The sequence below is a fragment of the Rosa rugosa genome, chromosome 7, assembly GCF_958449725.1.
Source record: "Rosa rugosa chromosome 7, drRosRugo1.1, whole genome shotgun sequence".
Lineage (NCBI taxonomy): Eukaryota > Viridiplantae > Streptophyta > Magnoliopsida > Rosales > Rosaceae > Rosa > Rosa rugosa.
This window is the reverse complement of record NC_084826.1, coordinates 8,869,867-8,887,321: the sequence shown is the minus strand read 5'-3', so window position 1 is coordinate 8,887,321 and position 17,455 is coordinate 8,869,867. Positions and strand designations below refer to the sequence as shown.

The following is a 17,455-nucleotide window of genomic DNA, read 5'->3' as shown; positions in this document are numbered from 1 at the left end:
TCATCAATGGAATCTAAAATCACATATGGTGTGGGATTGGATACTGCAAAACTTCAAACCTAAGTAATTCATGGATGGATGTCACTGAGTAACAACAGTGATCAAGAACTGATTCAACATTTTACATTCCTCAACTAGATGTCACAGACTGGCCATGGAAACATATTCCACAAGAAAATGCAACCAAAAGGGCCAACCACTGGAGCAGTAAAATATGCGTAAAGACAAATGGAGCATCAATAAGAAGATTTCCTAAGCAAATCCACCTGATAGTAATATAAGCTAGCAACAATGTTTGAGCACAACAAAATGATCTCACGAAGCTAAGCAAGACTTCACCTCCGAATGGTCACCTTTTCTTGAAACCATACTTCTTCCGTTCATAGAATAAATCTGTTTTGGCACTTCCCAGATTCACAATTTTTGGACACCCATCTCTATCTTTCTCCTGCTGAGTACACTCTTTGCAGTAATAAGCATCAGAAATTCCAACACCTCCACAGATAACACAACGTCCCTGGAAGGATCCGTAGTTGCACTCATCGCAGACCCTAACCAGTGTGCAGGGACGCACATAGGAGTCACAGATCACACACTTACCATCACACTTTTCGCACAACCTTCCAATAGCTATTCCTGGTTGTTTCCGGCACATAATCAGGTCAGGATGATGCTTTGCCATGTTCTCGCAACAACGCTATGCTAGTCCTGCAATTTTAATCCATAAGTACCAATGTCAATGCTTTACCATCATCATAGCTTATAAATCCATAAGATAGAAACTAAAAATGACCAGTGAAACTTGTTGATAAATGGGTTACAAAATTAGAGCCCTATTCCAGAGAAATTGCCAGGAGCAATGCAAATGAAAGCAACGTTTCCAAACAACAGTCTTAAACAGTTTTAGCACTAATGTCATAAATACGTTTTTGTATCAGATATGTTCATCAATAATTGCAAGCTGAACAATCTCAATACTAAATTCAAGATGCCAAACCAAAACTACAAGAATATCTGCTGACTTTCAGCAAATAACATTATAGGTGTGTGTAACAACAGGAAAGGAACTAACAAGCTGGAATGTTAAATGGTAGTTGAATTATTAGCTGTACTGCAGCATGCAGCAAGTGAAAATACAAGAAGCTGATGAAGGAAGTAACAACAAAAGAATGGAACAGTTAGACAAGAATTCTAAAGATGCCAATATCATAAGATAATGACTTCCATACAACCCTCTGAGAACAGGCCAGAAATGGCTTTACGCCCAAAGCAATGTTACAGCGAAAAACAAAACCAAGGCCAGTCCAAAGCAAACTCCAACAATTGCCGCAAAAGCCTTTCCCTGAGACTCAAAATGGAACTTGATAGTGAACCAAGACAATCCCCTGTCCACAAAAGGAGCAAGAGCAAGGGCTCCTCCAGCTCGTATAAGCTTAGTAACCTGGCTACCAGCCCACACCATGGCCATTATTTTAAGAAATCGCTGAGCAGCAGCAAGGTAACCCATCCTTCCAGGTGTTGGTGCAACATAGAACCACACAAAGAGAAATGTCGTAAGATAGTAGGCAGTATTCAATAACCCATATGACAACAATCCAGCAATCCCATATCTCCTCAGTTTCTTCAAAGTCTCATTGGATGTCGCAGTGCGTCCTTGACCACTATCACTATTTCCACTTGAATCTTCAGGTCTAAAGGACAAGCTTTCAGAATCAGACAAACCACTACCAGAGTTGTTGCCATCGATCGAAGACAATCGTCGAAATCGGTTGTGATTCAGTGAACTGTAGCCAAGCTTTGGCAAGGAAATGCAGGGGTTGCTCAGGTACAAAAATTTATTGCAGCCCCGGGGATGCAAAACAGGAATAGGGAAAGCCACGGAACAAGCCATGATCGAGACAGAGAGACCGTATGTATGACTCTATAACCGTCTACAAATCCGGACAATGTTTAGCCAGAATGTTTATATTCACAACCCATGCAAACCTAAAATTATCATAGCGAATGAATCAACAATCGAGACTTACATAAATTCCAATTCCATGTGCATTATTCCAAAGTGGTATAATTTATAAGATCAATTCATCAAGGGGCCACAACTAACAAAGAGAGCAACATCCCCGAGAAGAAAGAAATATTCTCCCATATTAACATCATCCAAAAATCCCTAATTTCTTTTTTGGCTCAATTTTTCTTCTTCAAAATCTAGGTGCTTGTGATGGTTATCCATTTCCCAATTTCATTTTATTTTCACTACAAAGGGAAATTCTGAGCTTGAGACATGTTCGTCAGCGAGATTAGACGCCGCACATAATCGAACAAAATGTTCATAACTTGAACAGAAGAGAAAAAATTATAACATAAATTCAAAGAAAATGAGATGTAGAAACATGATAAATCAAATGCGCATCCATAGTTGGAAAAATCAAAGAAAAGCAGCAGTTTCTACATTCAAGAAACTCGTTAAGGAGAAGAAGAAGAATCAGTTAACAGTAATTCTTACCGAGGCTGGAGAAGAGGAGCTGCTTCTTCACTGTGAGACAGGAGGAGATTAGGGCACGACTGACTGAGATTGAGTGTGAGTGTCAAAATCCCAACCCAGCAACCACGTCGTTTTAGGGGTTTTATTTTCTTAATTTTGATCCCCTTGTTTTTACTCTTGGGTCCTTTATCTTAGAAATTTTCTTATTTTGAGCCCTCAAATTTTTTTATTTTATTTTTGTTTTACTCTTCTTTTTTTCTCGACCTATATTCGACCCTTGACAATATAGGTTGTCAAGGGTCGAATATAGCTCAGATTTAGTTTGGTGTCTAGCAAGCCTGGTTTCTTGTTGAGATAGGTTTTTCATTTGGTAGTTATATTTACGAATCAAAAACTGTAAGTGAACAAGTTCTTGTTCATTTTGATTATATAGAAACATGTATGAGGAATTGAGGATTGAGGCATTTAAGTATCAAACTAATTTTACTTTGGACTCTTACTGAATTGAGAGTTACTTTGAAAATGTTGTTTTAGCATATCCCCCCTCCCCCAATCCCCGATTGGAAGGATTTATATGCCTATAGTTATCAAAAGAGGAAAAAATATTTGGTTCTGTGATATCTCTCTCTCTAATATTATGATAAAACAATTTTTGAGTTAAAAACGTCATACATTGTGCAATTCAGCGAACAATACAATGACTTGCTCATGATGGGCCGTCAGAATGAACCATTACTAGCACACTCACATTTTAAGATTTTGTAGAAAATAAAAGAACTCGAACGAATACAGAGGAATAAAATTAAAAAATGAAGTTTCTATTTTCTTTACGATCTCCTCATTCAGAAAAAGAAAAGCCAAAGAAGATTCAAAATTAAAATCTCTCTTTTTTGAGATCATATGGCCCCAAAAAGAGCTCCAATAATGATCAAACAGTTGAAATGAAACATTGGAGAAGCTTTTCAAATGAGGTTATGCTATTAATAGGTAGTTAGGTACTTCAAAGTGAGTTTCTAGTTTTCATTATACACCTTCTTTTTGGGTCAATCGTCAACCCAAGTTCACGTAATGAAATCTCCAAATTCAGATGGCACTTCCTCGCAAACAATTAGTAGCTCTATCTCAAAGTAAGAAGCCTAAAACAACAATGCCACAATGGCAATGTACAGTTTTCGAGAACTACAATTTAAACAACTAGTAGCTCTATCTCAGAATAGTTACACAAGTCCGCACAAGCGAGGTCTAGAACAGAACTGTCTTCCATTAGCTTTCACCACTGCTGCTAATCCGGCAGTCATTCCAGCCCAAAGTACAGAACTCATAAATTGGTGGGCGTTTCGCCCCGCTGCAATACAGATAGGGTTTTAAGGACTCTGAATTGGATAGTGAACATCAAGTGGAACTTATGCCAAAAAAAAAGCTCCAATGTGTTAAGTTTCAAGACAGGAAATAGTAATACCTTGCTGAAGTGTGAAAGATGTCAGCGTCAAACCTCCGATTAGCAAAGCTGATGCCACCGGTAGATACTGCAATATACCATTTATCCAGTAAAAACTCAACCATCAGTTCCAAATCTAAAAAACGACACAGGTCACTAGCATTCGGTGCCATCTAAGAACAATTAATTGGAAACCAGACAAAATGAGCATGAAACTTGGCCAGAATCAAATTTTACCTTTTCCTTCCTAGTTAATACATGACTATTGTAGAGGACCTACTGATAAACCCCATATTGTTAAGACCTCAGGTTTCTAACTAATTTGATTTCAATAGATACAGCAGGACCCTTGACCTAATTCCCAACTATCAGAACCTAAAATAGATGTTTGATAACTGTGTTCCAAAAGTGATGAGGTCAGTGAGCTATTATTTTTACTTCCATTAAGATTAAGATGAACCCAAGAGATTTGTTTTGTTGTACAACTGCCAGGAACTGAAAAATGACACAGATATAATATACTTTAGGGCACTTATATTTCTTAGAAACTCCTCATTAAAAGAGTACTTACAGAAAAGGATTCCATCTGGCGTACTGAACCATCCCTCCTAACAGTATAGTGGCCACTAATAAGATCAGCAGCATCCTGAACACATTTGAAACTTATCTAATCAACAGCCATGTATGGTAAATTAGCAATCACTCTTTCAGGCCAATGAGCAATTATTGAGGACTAATTATATAATTGAGAAAGAGAGAGAGGCAGCTAGCTGCTTACCTGCCGAATACCATCCTGAAAGTTATTCAAATAATATCTTGAAAGAGCACTCATCCCATCTCTAATCATTCCTCCAAATGTCTGTTTTCCATACCTGTGATAATGTGAAGAACATATCACAAAAAGATTTGCATATTGACAATGATTCTTGAAAATCATAGTTTTAGATAGGAGTTACCTAACTAGGTCCCCTTTCAAGGCGTAAGTCCCAGCATACTCAAGGCTTATCTCGTCACCATGCTCAGCCCACACTAAACAACAGAGTTAGAATAATAGACAACTAGTGACTCATTATGGAAGGATAAATACATAATACAAATCCATACATGTTCGGAATTTTTGATACTCTTCATCAAACACAGTAATGGACTCAGTTGAATCAAGCACTCCCATCCTCTGCAACTGGGCATCCAGACACTTCTGAGCCAAGTAACTCTGCAAATTACATTTGAAGGCAGCAGTAATCAATTTATATTAAAGCTCATTTTACTCATGGTATGGCATGCTATCATTATATGTCACCACAAGTCATGAGAAGCAATTAGACTAGATGATACTCTTAGAAACCTGGGTAACATTTGTTCTATCAAGACAGTCGATGCAGTTAGATCTGACAATTCCTTTCTGGTCCTCCAGTATGTTTCCTTCCGCATCAACAAGAAAGTATCTGCTCAGCTGGAACAGTAATGATTAAAAACAGTATTACAGATAGCCAGCATACCTGGATTATGGCATACTTAAATGAATCTGATATAAAGCATAAGAATTTATCTACTTTAATTACCCTTGCTTTTCAAGTAGCTCTGATAGTTGCTCGTATAAGACCTTTAAGTTTTCAAAATTTGAGTTGCCACATATATGATGGAAGTCAAATGGAACGTATCTGCCATCAAAATTAAAGAAAAAATAGGATGTCAGTCCTTGATATATTTCCATAGCCAATCAATAAATAATTTAGGGCGAAAAACCACAGTTGATGTTGTTATAATATTATAAATGACAGAAAGGAAGGCAATTAAGGGTTTATCTAGTAAGAATAATAAATGAAAGACTAGAAGCCTAGAATTGACTATATAGTAAGCTAGGTGAAATTGGGGATCTCAACATAATTACATAAATAAAAGTGCAAAATGGTCACCTCACGTTTGGCAGATTTTGCGTCTCATTAGCAAATGCCTTGCTTAGTTCACCTTCATCACCATGCTACAAATAAATAAATGGAAAAGTTATAAAATTTCAAATATATGAGACAGTATAAACATCGCATAACAATTAAAACAATAAAGTATGAGACATACATCCATCTGGAAAAAATTATTTTGAAGTAAAAAGTAAAAGAGAATAAACCTTACTTTATCAGTCAAGTCTACTGCTATTGTCTCTCCATATCTTTGGAAAAGATCATGAAAATGTCGCTCCACTACATTTGACTGTAGCCATGTTAGAAAATCTCAATCAAAAAAAAAAAAAAACAGCACCATGAAGTGAGAAGAAAAGGCTATTTTGGACAAAAAATTACCGTCTGCTCATCATCAATAATTTTAAGTCGTGGTTTATAGCTCAAGTCAACAATTTGCTCCCAAAGAAGTGGAATTGAACCCCGAATCTGAAAGACATATGAAACACTGTTATGGAGTTTTTCTTTATACTTTCCCAGAAAGTTTCATCTTCACCCAACACTATTTCACTGTGCATGCATAATCATCCCAAGGTATACTTGGTGCTTTATTTTGGCAAAGGAAGAGAATAGTAACTAACCAAACCATACTTAGTTATGGAACTGTCGAGTAAAATGACCTCGAACAACAATTATTTTCTGAACCTAAATATGGGAATTACCTGAAGTAATGAGGACTTGAAACCTTCAAATTCCGCCAATTGCTCAGTTTCAATAAAGTTAGCTACATCTCCTTCAAGGTTAGCTCCTCTTCTCCACATTCTTGTCCCTATGTGGCCATATGATAATGTCATGGTCAGATATCAAAATCTCAATGATATAGACACGTCAATGACTAAAAGGAATAATCATCTGTATGAAAATATACCTAGACGACGGGTACACCTCCTTGAGAATATTGTAAGTGTGACAGGCAAGTCTTTTAACTTCAACTGTGTAGTCTGGAAGCTTAAACCTAGATTAAGGTACACAGTATACCATCCCCCAGCTGAATATATGACCTAACCACATGGGAGGCAAATCTGTGTGTGTGTGTGTGGAGGGTAGATAATTTAAGTAATAGAGAAGGAAATCAGTGACTTGAGGATATTTCCTTGTAGAAGAGGAATAATAAACCCGTCCAGCTGCCACAAGAAAGTTAATGTGCATTAAAAAAAGAATCGTGAGTTTCAGGAACTAAAAACTTTTGGAAAATGCTTTGTTTAAAGATATAAGTAAAGATGCTTTAGCTTTGGCAGAAGAGAAAAGACTCCCAAGATTTTTAACTAATCATACCTTAATGGCAGTAGGAAAATCTTACCTTGAACTCGATAAGCTCATCTAAAAGATTTTTGTTCCAAACAAATCGAGGGTCAGCCTGAAAATGCATAAAGGAAACTTAAAGTTCAAAAATTCTGACCAATCGTACTAGTCACATATTATGATACTTGACATGGATTACTTTCAATAGTCTTTCAGGGAATAATCAATTCACAGTAAACTCATAATTCCGAGTTTCCACCAACCTGCTTCCATAATGGTTTGGCCATCCAACCTTCAATCAACTTGCGTCTTCTCTGAAAGCTGGTAGAAACAATCAAACACATATAATTAGCATAAACTGATATGATAAAGGACAAGCAAAAGTTGACATGATACACGTCTGGATGAAATAGTCAAGAAAAATCACTGGAAACGTATGGCAATAGTGGTGATCTACTTGAAATTAGTGACTGAGTGCTAGGTATAAGAACTTACTTTAATGTTAAATCTGTTTCATATGAAAAGTACAGCCCTGGAGTTGATTGGACTGTTTTCAACAAAGCCATGAAGTAAGCTTCATCTTTTTTCTGCAGAACGAGATGTGGCCTCTAATAAAACTCCAAGAAACACTCACATTTGCTTTTTATATGAAGTAAAGAAACAAAACCTTACTTCTTGAGCAGTTGAGAGCTTCAACACCTCATTGCAGGAAAGAAACTTCATAGAAGTCACCCGGTAAACAGGGAAGCCAAGATAGTTCCCAACTTCTATCCGAGAAGTTATTACAAGCAAGTAATTTCCTGCACCAAACACATAAAAAAAAACAGCAAAAGCCATGCTAATTTGTTTTTTTTATTGGAAGCAAAGCCACATTATTGTGCCAAAAAAAACAGATTTTACCGCTACCAAACACAAAAATTAGGCAAAAATAACATCATTCTATTTTATTCGAAGCAAACAAACATCATTGCCCATAAAAATTTCTTGATGCAAGTTTCTAACAACAACTTCAATATACAGGATCACATACTATTAGCAGCAAAACCACATTTTCTAAAGCTCATTGTTACTAAGCACGCTTATAAAACCTCATCAAAGCAAGCCAAGGGAAGCTATTACCTGCAAGCAATCTGATCGTTCCGACGACTCCATATATCGTCGACGTTTTGGACGGACTTGCAGAAGAAGAATCACCTTCACGATCAAAAACAAGAAAAACGGATTCCGATTCCGATCAGAACCAAACGCAACGTTTATAAGCTATTGAAAAAAAAAACGACGAAACGAAAGGTTTCTTACCGTCAAGCGGTTCGATAGTCCCGTCGCGGCGGGCGATCACGAAGCCTTGATCGGGAGCTTCGACGGATTTGACGACGAACTTGTCCGGAAACTCCTGCAACTCCAACTGCTCGTAGAGCTTGAAGTTTCCGCCGGAAGATGAAGAAGAAGAAGAAGAGAATCCACCGTCCATTTCCCACGGGGTTCCAGTAACCCTAGATTTGAATGATCTCGCCTTCGTTAATTGATCGGAGAACAACAGAATGAGGAGGATTACAAATTTTGCATTATTCTCTCAGACTCAAAGAGTAACCAATCTAACGAATTCTCAGAGTCAGAGGGTGCGCTGGAGCTGGACTATACCGGAAATGACGTTATTGCCCACCAATAATTATTGAGATTTATCCAATGGAGTTATGTCTTCCTTCAATGATTTTGATATTTTTGGTAGCGATTTGTAACAGAACGGTGGTGACGGGAGTGAATGACGTGGCGGCTATTGGAGCGCGCAAAGTGGCGGTTTGGTGAAAATGAGAGGCCTGTGATGGCATGGCGGGCAAGGAAGACTAGACAGTTGGGCGTTACCTACACGTATTTGCAATTAAGAGTGCAACTTTCATTTATTTCTTGATGTATTGATATATTACTGTACCATATGAATCCGTTATCACGGAAGATTTTTTTTGTTTTTTTTGATTTTGTCAAAGGAAACCCAAAGGCTTCCTAGGCCCAAAATAAACCCCTTCGGCGCATGTGAAATGCTCCAACTGTGAAATTTGGCTCACTATGAAGCGTGAACACAGATAGCTGCATTTCAGGCACATATAGTTAGCGGAAGGGTTTTAACAGTTTTGGAAGGAAACAGCACTCTGAGAAGAAGAAAAGAGCAAACCCAAAAGAAGCCGAAGGGAGACCTTGCAGTTTTCAATACATGTGAAGTACAAATCGAGTAGGAAAGCCAAGAGAGCAGACCAAACTAATGGGAGATGTTCATAATCCAGCTTGATCAATATTAATTTTTTTCACTAAACTTGAAACCTTTTTTTTTTCTCTAAATGGATGCAGCTTATGGAGTACAGGCCTAGATATGCTGCATAAAACTAGTCACTTGTTACATGAATTGCCTAGCTAATACAGTTTCATGCTCACATCCCATCTACATAGAGACCAAAACTTGGCTAATGATCATTTCTTAAGCAAGCTAGCAAGCTCTCCCTTTTCGTGCATGGATGTTAGAATATCACAACCCCCGACCAGTTCTCCATTCACAAATATCTGCGGGAAAGTAGGCCAATTACTATAAGTCTTCAGAGTCTCCCTCAATCCAGAGTTATACTCTTCGTCAAGCACATCAACGCTCTCATAATCCACCCCTTGATTTTCAAGAATGCCAACAACCCTCTGTGAGAAACCACACAATGGGGCGCTTCTCGAACCCTTGATAAAGGCCACGACCTTGTTCTCCTTCACCAACCGATCCACGAGTTGCTCCAATGGAACTGTCAACTGCACGTGACGACCTGGTGTCAGCCGCAGATCAGGCTTCTTCCTTTTAGGTGCCTGCCGGACCCAGGTGGCGTTGCCTGATTCATTTCCTGGAGGCACTTTCCCAGTAGCTTTTATGTGTTCTTCCATCCATGATTTCCAAGCTTCAGTTAGAACCGTCCTATCTGGTTCATCTACTATCCCAACCTACATTACAATAATACAATCACTTATAGCAGAATAATATCACAAAATTGATTTTACCACTGTGCAGAAATCAACACTGCTTCACCAGACTATGCCTTGACAGATACATAACAATGTGAGTACTGGACTATTAGTTAATCTCATCATACTTAATTTCTAAAGGTGCATTAATTTCATAAAGAAGCCACTGATAGCAGCCCCACACCTCTTTTCATATCCTCATTTAGTTAACATACTATTTTGACCAGATTACACCTTTACCAAACAACTTTATAGCTTACAGCAACGTTGATTCTAGCTTAATGTCATCAATCACTATAATTGCACTCTAAGTGTGCCCCATTTATTCTCATTAAGACTAAAAGGCAATCTTAATTCTTAAGCTGGTAGACCTGTTTTACTGTAGACTATGACTTGTGCAAACATTTAATCTCACTATACTCAACTTCTAGATGATGTCCAATTTATTTCACAAAGAAGCCACTGATAGCAGCATAGTTATTAGCACCTTCCTTTACATACTTATTTGGGTATTGTACTAAACTCCTGTTCTTTACTTCTACCAAACAACTTTAATGCTTATAGCAATATTGCTTCTAGGTTGATCTCATTGATCATTATAATTGTACTCTAAATGTGCACCATTTATTCCCCCCAAACACCAAAATCATTGTCCAAGAAAGAAAATTATGTTGGTTTTTGATGCATTTGGTATCGGTTGATTAAGTTGACTTCCAATTCAATCCTCGAACCAAACTATGGATATCTAATTTCACAACCTAAGAACACAATTTTTTTATAATCAGAAACAAATAATGTAGAACCGATTTTGGCAACAAAATATGGACTTTTTAGTAACAAACTGAAATAAGCTCAAAAATTTCAAGGGACCAGAAAAAAAGTCCGTACCTTGACGGAGTGGCACAGCTCCGGCACCGATTTCCGGTGTATAAGAACACTCGCGGCTATGTTTCTCGATAAGCCGACGAACTGAAGCTCACCGTTCTGGTCAAAAACGGCGTAGACGCCGGTCTCCGACGGCAATTTTCCGGCGACTTGTTCGCCCTCCACTGAGACTAGCTCAGTCTCCGAGAGGCTCTTAACAGCCGAAGTGACGACCAAAGCGCGAGGCCTGGCCGGCGCGCAGGGCTTGAGAGAAATGGAGGGAAAGGAGAGGGGTTTGGGGTGTGAATTGAATGAGAGGTGAAGGGTATTTTGGGAAGATTGGGGAGAAAATAAGCGAGGAGACGGCGGCGAAGTGTGAATCGGAGAGAGGTGGATGATTGTGGCCATTGAGACGGAGTTAGAGTTAGCCACCAAAACTCTGGTTAGAACTATATCAGATATTATTGGACCGCAAACGGGTTTTGGTTTCGGATCTAGCTCTTGGGCTCGGTATTGCATAGAAATGATCCTAAGAAATTGGGCCTTTACTTTTTTTTTTTTTTTTTACGTCACCTAATTAACAACTACCTATCGATTCTGTCTGGGATTGTTTCGCTTTTAAAAAAAATCAACTTCTGTCTAAATTTTAGATTTGATTGTATTTGGTAAATAAATAAAAATCAGCTTTAATTGAAAATTATAAGTCATTGAAAGCAGATTTTAGAAGCAACTCAAATGTTACTTTTAGAAGTTGTTTTCGAAACAGAAAACTGTTTTAATTTACAGCTGATTATTCTCACAACATAGCAGCAACAACAGTTTTTTTTTTAAAGTCACAGCAATCTCAAACTAGCCCTTAAACTCAAGACCTCTCACTTATGAAGGAAAAATTTATGTCAATGGACCAATGGTTGTGGGCAAATGATTCTTTCATTTCATATTATATTATTTGGTAGTCGATCGCCTACCGAATGCTCTTCATAGTGTTTATAAAAGAGCATTGAGTAGATGATCACATGAATTTGGTTAAGTTTAAAATATATACCAAATGAAAAGTAAGAACATTGACATATGAGTCAACGGATCCGTCCATATTCATGTTTTATTTGAAGTCATGAACGGCTTGTCATGCTATTTTGCTATGAATTATTGTCGAAAAAAATCTGATTTCGAATTGGAATATATACCTAATGATACTCCTACCACAACTTGTGTATGCGTACAAGTGCTGTGGTACCATAAAGAGAACTAGAGGTATGATAGACTTTTTTTCAAGTGGCTATGCAAGGGTTTGGAGTAAAATTGCAGCAAATGCTTTAATGGTGGGCAATGATGTAGATGCTAGGACTATTGTCGTACAAGAACATGATGCAAATTAATGGTAGGTTTCTTCTAATTAATTTCCACGCAAACAACATCATAACCTTCACAAGTTGAGTGAGGTTGCCACTCTCCTACTTTACTAAATCTATACATTGCAACTGAATTGCTTTAGACTCTTTTTTAGGGTCAAAAATTTCTATTCATTGTTTTTTCAATTTTCAGAGTCACCCAATTGGCCAATTCAATAGCTTCAAACAGCAGTTAGCTTTCTTTTAATTTTTGTGAAAGATGTTCAGGTTGATCCATCAGCTTTTAGAATCATTCAAGTGATTTTTATTAGATTCAGGATCAATCCCATCATGGGGGGGGGGGGGGGTTATGGTGTCCGCATCAACGTCCTCAAAAAAATAGGAGAAGGTTCTTAAATAGAAGTTAATATTAACCTTAGTATGCAACGAGAGTTACGAGTGTCTCTTAAAAAAAATTGAAGACTTGTAGCTCTAGTTGTTTGAAGCATCTACTTTTAAAATAGTGAGTCTCTGATCCTCCTCGTAATGCTAGTCATGCGATCAACCCTGTAACAATTGAACTTACAGACTCTTTGCCCACATTTCTCCTTTGGGACCAAAACTTTGATAAGTAATGATGAGATATGCAAGCTTACTGATTACTGATATACGGCTACAAATTTGTACCCTCTGAACATTATAACTGCATCCATCATTTCAATGAATAAACCCTAACAACCTCAAGAATAATTTCTTTTTTTAGAAAAGGGAATTGATGGCATCCAGTGTTGATTAGCCAGCTGATCAGAAACAGATCGATATGCACTTTATACAGTTCAAGCTATTATAGTTAGTCTAATATATATGTGTGTGTGTGCATGTATGATGGGGAAGTTCTACCATTTGAATACATATACTTTGCAATGATATGTCCTGGGAAAAAGTCATAAGAAAGAGAGAGCCCCTGCCATGACTACTACCTATTGAAGAATTTGAATGGTTTATATGAACATGAAAGCAATAGCTAGCATATATAGTTGTTGGATCCTCAAATAGCTAAATTCCACAAAGGATGTTAGCCTTGCAACTTACCACTAACCTCTCCATTAAATACTCAAAGAATAGATAGGAGCCCAACCAATACAAGGCTTTAGCTTTACTCCTACTCAAAAACCCACAATAAAATATCCCTCATAATTAAAACAATCACCAAGTCCTCATCATTCTGTTGCAAACCAATTCATATAATTTTACCCCATGAGCTCAGGACAGTCCACCACTGCAGGCACAATGAAAGGTTTTAGAGGAAAGCTACATCTTCCTATTATCATGGTCTGTTCTATTGCCTTGATCAGTCTTTTGTTTACTGAAAGAATTAGTATTATTCTTTCTTCCAACCCTTTTTTCAAGCATAAATCCTGTTCCAGAAGAGCAGCATCTGTCACAAGAAAGAGTAAGTGTCCTAGCTGCTGTATCAATTCTAATCATTCATGTTTTTCTGTTGAAATTGCACAGTTATTGATTCTAATTAATGTTCCACTATCACTATCTAATGACAGATGATAGAAATGCAACCAAGGAAAAGATAGATGATTCAATTGTAGATGATAGATTTGTGTTCGACCCGGAGGAGTGCAATGTTGAGAATGGAAAATGGGTGTTCAACCGTTCTATCATGCCTTTTTACTCGGACAGAAGCTGCCCGTATCTTGATAGGCAAGTTTCTTGTGTCAAGAATGGAAGGCCGGATTCTGATTCTGATTACCGGCACTGGGAATGGCAGCCAGAAGATTGCACATTGCCTAGGTAGAGTACCGGCCGGTTATAAATCATGCATGGTCAAATTTCATATAACCAAGTTTATATATGGAGACTCGAATACAGATCTATTTATTATTATGTTCTCTTGCTAGATATGTGACACGTTATATTGTCACACACAATATACCACCGGAAAATCTTGTTAATAATCTAGATTGAGAACATTTCTCACTGTATGTGTAGATATATACGTGTTTATGCAGACTAGAAATGCTGACACATGCCAGTGAAAGCTTACAAGCTTCTGCATGAGTTTCTGTTAATCTAACAGTTATATTTCTTGTGTAGATTTAATCCAGAACTCATGCTTCAGAAACTTCGTAATAAGAGGCTGATGTTTGTTGGAGATTCTTTGCAAAGAGGTCAATGGCAATCTTTAGTCTGTATGGTTGAATCCATAATACCTCAAAACAAACAGTCCATGCACCGGGGGCGCGCTCTTTCAGTCTTCAGAGCCAAGGTATGTCTTGGTTTCTTCTTCTGTACTAAAACAAGCAAATTGAACATGGTGATAATGAACTCTGTCATAACTCATTTAAATCCGTTTCCAGGAGTACAATGCTACAATTGAATTTTACTGGGATCCATTTCTGGTAGAGTCCAATTCTGACCTCCACATTGTTATCAATCCAAAGGAAAGAATACTAAAAGTGGATTCAGTTGCCAAGCATGCAGAACACTGGACTGGAGTAGATATCCTTGTGTTCAATACTTTTGTTTGGTGGATGAGCGGCTATACGATCAAGTCATAGTAAGTTTCTCTCTGCAACCAGCTAACAAATGTTAGCTATTCTGCGAATGAGTATAGCATTCTCTACATTTAATATTGATCAATCTAAGAGACAATGTTGAAAACAGCTGGGGTTCATTTCCAAATGGGGAAGAAGGATATGAAGAGTTGGAAGCAGTAGTTGCATACAGAATAGCATTGAAGACATGGGCCAACTGGGTCGATACAAATGTCAATCCCAACAAGACTCGTGTCTTCTTCACTACTATGTCTCCTACACACATGAGGTCTCTGTCTCAAGCACAGAAGAAAATCAAGTTTTTGTAGTTTTTTTTTTTTTTTTTTGGTTACAAGATTTTGTATTTTTACTATTTGATAACTCTAAATGTAGTTACTGTTAATTAACAACTCCAATCTGTTATTTTCAGGAGTGCAGACTGGAACAATCCAGAAGGGATGAAATGCTTCAATGAAACAAAGCCTTACATGAAAAAGGGATTCTGGAGTACTGGTGCTGATAAGAGGATCATGCGCGTGGTGGTCGAAGTAATAAAGAAAATGAAAGTTCCTGTTTCAGTTCTTAACATAACACAGATGTCAGATTACCGAGTTGACGCTCACACAAAAGTTTACACTGAGACTGGAGGCAAACTACTAACAGATGAGCAAAAGGCCGATGTGCTACACAACTCAGATTGTATACATTGGTGTCTGCCAGGAGTTCCGGATACATGGAATCAAATTTTTTTGGCAAATTTGTAGCCACTTGATATGGTCAAAGTATCACATATTTCTTCGTTGTGGATTGCTTTTGCAATTTTTTTCAATCACATATTATTGAATAGAAGTGCACAGCAAAGCTGCTGAAGCAGGTTTGTTGCTTTTGTATGGCCTTACAGTCTTAGCTCTGTTTTGGTAGCATAACTCAACATTTAAAGAATTTCATATCATCTAAGAAACTAGTAACTATCTAGATCATTTTAATTAGATTTGAAGGCTTATACCCTTGACAATATATGCATTTGGTTCTCCTATCATTAGGACATAACTCATGCAGAGAAAAATTAGTATGTACATTACTTAACCAAGAGAAAGAAACTAAAGCCGTCTGCAGATTAATTGGAAGAAATACTGTTAGAACGGATCATTTCTTGAAAGCATTCATGAATTAAAGACGATCAATTCCTCATACAGAAGAACCATTTCTGGTTCCATACAATTAAACATAATTATGAAAACTGAAACTTGATATCTAGTACTCATGCCCCAACTGCATCAACGAAAAGAGGATACATATTAACATATATGAAGCAAGAATTAGCGAGCTGGGTTGATGGTGAAGTATGTTTGTAAGACCGTGAGAATGAAAAGGCAAATGGCAGCAATGAATGATGTCATACTCCATGCTGTTGAGAAATAAGTGCGATAAAGAGCGCTCATCTTTCTACGAAACCAGAACTTATTCGCGTAGGCATCCACTTTGCCACAGAAAGAACCGAAATAGAAGTCCGTGGGAAAAACTTCATCTAGAAGATTTCTGAAGTAAGTTGAATATTCTTGGTCGTCGATCCAATACTGAGATATGATGCCTTTTTTCTTAAGAAGCTTGACATCTCGTGGAGAACGGATAAGACTTTTCATGAGGAAAACATAAGGTGTAACATGATGACTAATTTTGATACTGCTTTGCTCGTAGGCAATCAGGTTCCTGAAGAGTGAATCCCTTTCCTCGTCAATGAACACCGGTGGGATGTTGATGATCAGCTGGCTGTGGCTTGTGGCGGTTATCTTCACCAGAGAGTCCTCTGACTCTTTACGAAGCTCAATTCCGGACTGTACAAGTTCTTATCAGCGCAATAATGTAATCCCCAATATTGATTCCCTGGAGTCAAATTAGCAGCTGCAGCATGGTTTAGAGCTATTCTCGATCTCCCATCTCCAACGTCATAGGCTGTGAAGGCAGTATCTCCTGAAACTGCGAGCAGGGAGGATTTGTGCAAGAGATCAAGCAAATGTTTGCAGTCCGGGTACGAATGCTCCGCTATATTTGAGTTTTGGCTCAGCATAGGCTTAAAGAAATTTAAAGCAAGACTACTGACCGACACTGGTGCTTTGCCGTTGCTCCTTTCCATTAGAGAAGGCTTGATAATGTCATATAAATTTTCAAGGACAAAGAAGGGGATTTGGTTTTCAAGCAATGCTAGATCGTGCCAAAGAGCTCTGATCATCCAAGCATTGTTTATTAATGGATCAGATTTGTGGTCATCTGAACTCATAGTCGTGGACAAGTGGCTTACCCTGAGGAAAAGTTCCAATATGAAGCAGCCATCTACTAGCACTTCAGTAAGCTTATCACTGCCTTCTTCGCATATGATCTCTTCATCGTAGTATTCATCAACCCGCTCTTCAACATATTCAGAAGCAACAGTAGAAGTGTATTTTTCAGTAGCTTCGATAACCTCTACCTTAACAAGAAAATGTTGCGTGTAAAAAAGTTTATGTTGTTTCATTGGTGCAAGGTTAATTTTGCCTCGATGGAAAGGTCCAATTGAGACAGCGCGGGGATTGTAGGCATCCTCCTTCAGTTTTCGAAGTTTCTGC

At 37.9% G+C, this 17,455-nt stretch overlaps 6 protein-coding genes across 6 annotated transcripts; 1 reads left to right on the top strand and 5 right to left on the bottom strand.

Annotated features, from left to right (window-relative positions):
- Window positions 1–52: 52 nt before the first annotated feature.
- On the bottom strand, window positions 53–2,640 carry LOC133723495 (PHD finger-like domain-containing protein 5A). Its single transcript, XM_062150341.1, has 2 exons — window positions 2,504–2,640; window positions 53–708 (listed from the first exon to the last, which is right to left on the bottom strand). Exon 2 carries the CDS (start codon window positions 680–682, stop codon window positions 350–352), a length of 333 nt encoding a protein of 110 aa, XP_062006325.1. The 5' UTR covers window positions 683–708; window positions 2,504–2,640; the 3' UTR covers window positions 53–349.
- LOC133723494 (uncharacterized) lies at window positions 1,079–2,639 on the bottom strand. The gene is made up of 2 exons (XM_062150340.1): window positions 2,504–2,639; window positions 1,079–1,986 (listed from the first exon to the last, which is right to left on the bottom strand). The coding sequence occupies exon 2, from the start codon at window positions 1,889–1,891 to the stop codon at window positions 1,259–1,261; it is 633 nt and encodes a 210-aa protein (XP_062006324.1). The 5' UTR covers window positions 1,892–1,986; window positions 2,504–2,639; the 3' UTR covers window positions 1,079–1,258.
- Window positions 2,641–3,441: 801 nt separating the features above from the next.
- On the bottom strand, window positions 3,442–8,807 carry LOC133723491 (phosphoinositide phosphatase SAC8). Its single transcript, XM_062150337.1, has 20 exons — window positions 8,417–8,807; window positions 8,237–8,311; window positions 7,790–7,917; window positions 7,613–7,704; window positions 7,381–7,438; window positions 7,176–7,232; window positions 6,968–6,999; window positions 6,744–6,826; window positions 6,538–6,644; window positions 6,218–6,304; window positions 6,051–6,128; window positions 5,837–5,901; window positions 5,483–5,581; window positions 5,266–5,365; window positions 5,025–5,133; window positions 4,877–4,949; window positions 4,699–4,792; window positions 4,492–4,566; window positions 3,942–4,008; window positions 3,442–3,827 (listed from the first exon to the last, which is right to left on the bottom strand). Exons 1-20 carry the CDS (start codon window positions 8,586–8,588, stop codon window positions 3,700–3,702), a joined length of 1,779 nt encoding a protein of 592 aa, XP_062006321.1. The 5' UTR covers window positions 8,589–8,807; the 3' UTR covers window positions 3,442–3,699.
- A 486-nt stretch (window positions 8,808–9,293) lies between these two features.
- LOC133723492 (bifunctional monothiol glutaredoxin-S16, chloroplastic) lies at window positions 9,294–11,416 on the bottom strand. Its single transcript, XM_062150338.1, has 2 exons — window positions 10,997–11,416; window positions 9,294–10,087 (listed from the first exon to the last, which is right to left on the bottom strand). Exons 1-2 carry the CDS (start codon window positions 11,378–11,380, stop codon window positions 9,581–9,583), a joined length of 891 nt encoding a protein of 296 aa, XP_062006322.1. The 5' UTR covers window positions 11,381–11,416; the 3' UTR covers window positions 9,294–9,580.
- Window positions 11,417–13,470: 2,054 nt separating this feature from the next.
- On the top strand, window positions 13,471–15,750 carry LOC133721952 (protein trichome birefringence-like 3). The gene is made up of 6 exons (XM_062148730.1): window positions 13,471–13,756; window positions 13,863–14,109; window positions 14,413–14,584; window positions 14,676–14,875; window positions 14,983–15,141; window positions 15,283–15,750. The coding sequence occupies exons 1-6, from the start codon at window positions 13,561–13,563 to the stop codon at window positions 15,614–15,616; spliced, it is 1,308 nt and encodes a 435-aa protein (XP_062004714.1). The 5' UTR covers window positions 13,471–13,560; the 3' UTR covers window positions 15,617–15,750.
- A 421-nt stretch (window positions 15,751–16,171) lies between these two features.
- Window positions 16,172–17,364, bottom strand: LOC133722775 (UPF0481 protein At3g47200-like). Its single transcript, XM_062149646.1, has 2 exons — window positions 16,798–17,364; window positions 16,172–16,687 (listed from the first exon to the last, which is right to left on the bottom strand). Exons 1-2 carry the CDS (start codon window positions 17,362–17,364, stop codon window positions 16,172–16,174), a joined length of 1,083 nt encoding a protein of 360 aa, XP_062005630.1.
- Between the last annotated feature and the right edge of the window lie 91 nt (window positions 17,365–17,455).

Coding starts and splice junctions, on each gene's coding strand:
- LOC133723495 (XM_062150341.1), bottom strand. CDS start 682: ATGGCAAAGCATCATCCTGACCTGATTATGTGCCGGAAACAACCAGGA.
- LOC133723494 (XM_062150340.1), bottom strand. CDS start 1,891: ATGGCTTGTTCCGTGGCTTTCCCTATTCCTGTTTTGCATCCCCGGGGC.
- LOC133723491 (XM_062150337.1), bottom strand. CDS start 8,588: ATGGACGGTGGATTCTCTTCTTCTTCTTCTTCATCTTCCGGCGGAAAC. Junction 6,129..6,217: donor TTATTGATGATGAGCAGACG/GTAATTTTTTGT, acceptor ACATGGCTACAG/TCAAATGTAGTGGAGCGACA. Junction 5,902..6,050: donor CAGTAGACTTGACTGATAAA/GTAAGGTTTATT, acceptor ATTTATTTGTAG/CATGGTGATGAAGGTGAACT.
- LOC133723492 (XM_062150338.1), bottom strand. CDS start 11,380: ATGGCCACAATCATCCACCTCTCTCCGATTCACACTTCGCCGCCGTCT. Junction 10,088..10,996: donor AGCTGTGCCACTCCGTCAAG/GTACGGACTTTT, acceptor ATTGTAATGTAG/GTTGGGATAGTAGATGAACC.
- LOC133721952 (XM_062148730.1), top strand. CDS start 13,561: ATGAGCTCAGGACAGTCCACCACTGCAGGCACAATGAAAGGTTTTAGA. Junction 13,757..13,862: donor AGCATCTGTCACAAGAAAGA/GTAAGTGTCCTA, acceptor ATCTAATGACAG/ATGATAGAAATGCAACCAAG. Junction 14,110..14,412: donor GAAGATTGCACATTGCCTAG/GTAGAGTACCGG, acceptor TTTCTTGTGTAG/ATTTAATCCAGAACTCATGC.
- LOC133722775 (XM_062149646.1), bottom strand. CDS start 17,364: ATGAAACAACATAAACTTTTTTACACGCAACATTTTCTTGTTAAGGTA. Junction 16,688..16,797: donor CTGCCTTCACAGCCTATGAC/GTTGGAGATGGG, acceptor GAACTTGTACAG/TCCGGAATTGAGCTTCGTAA.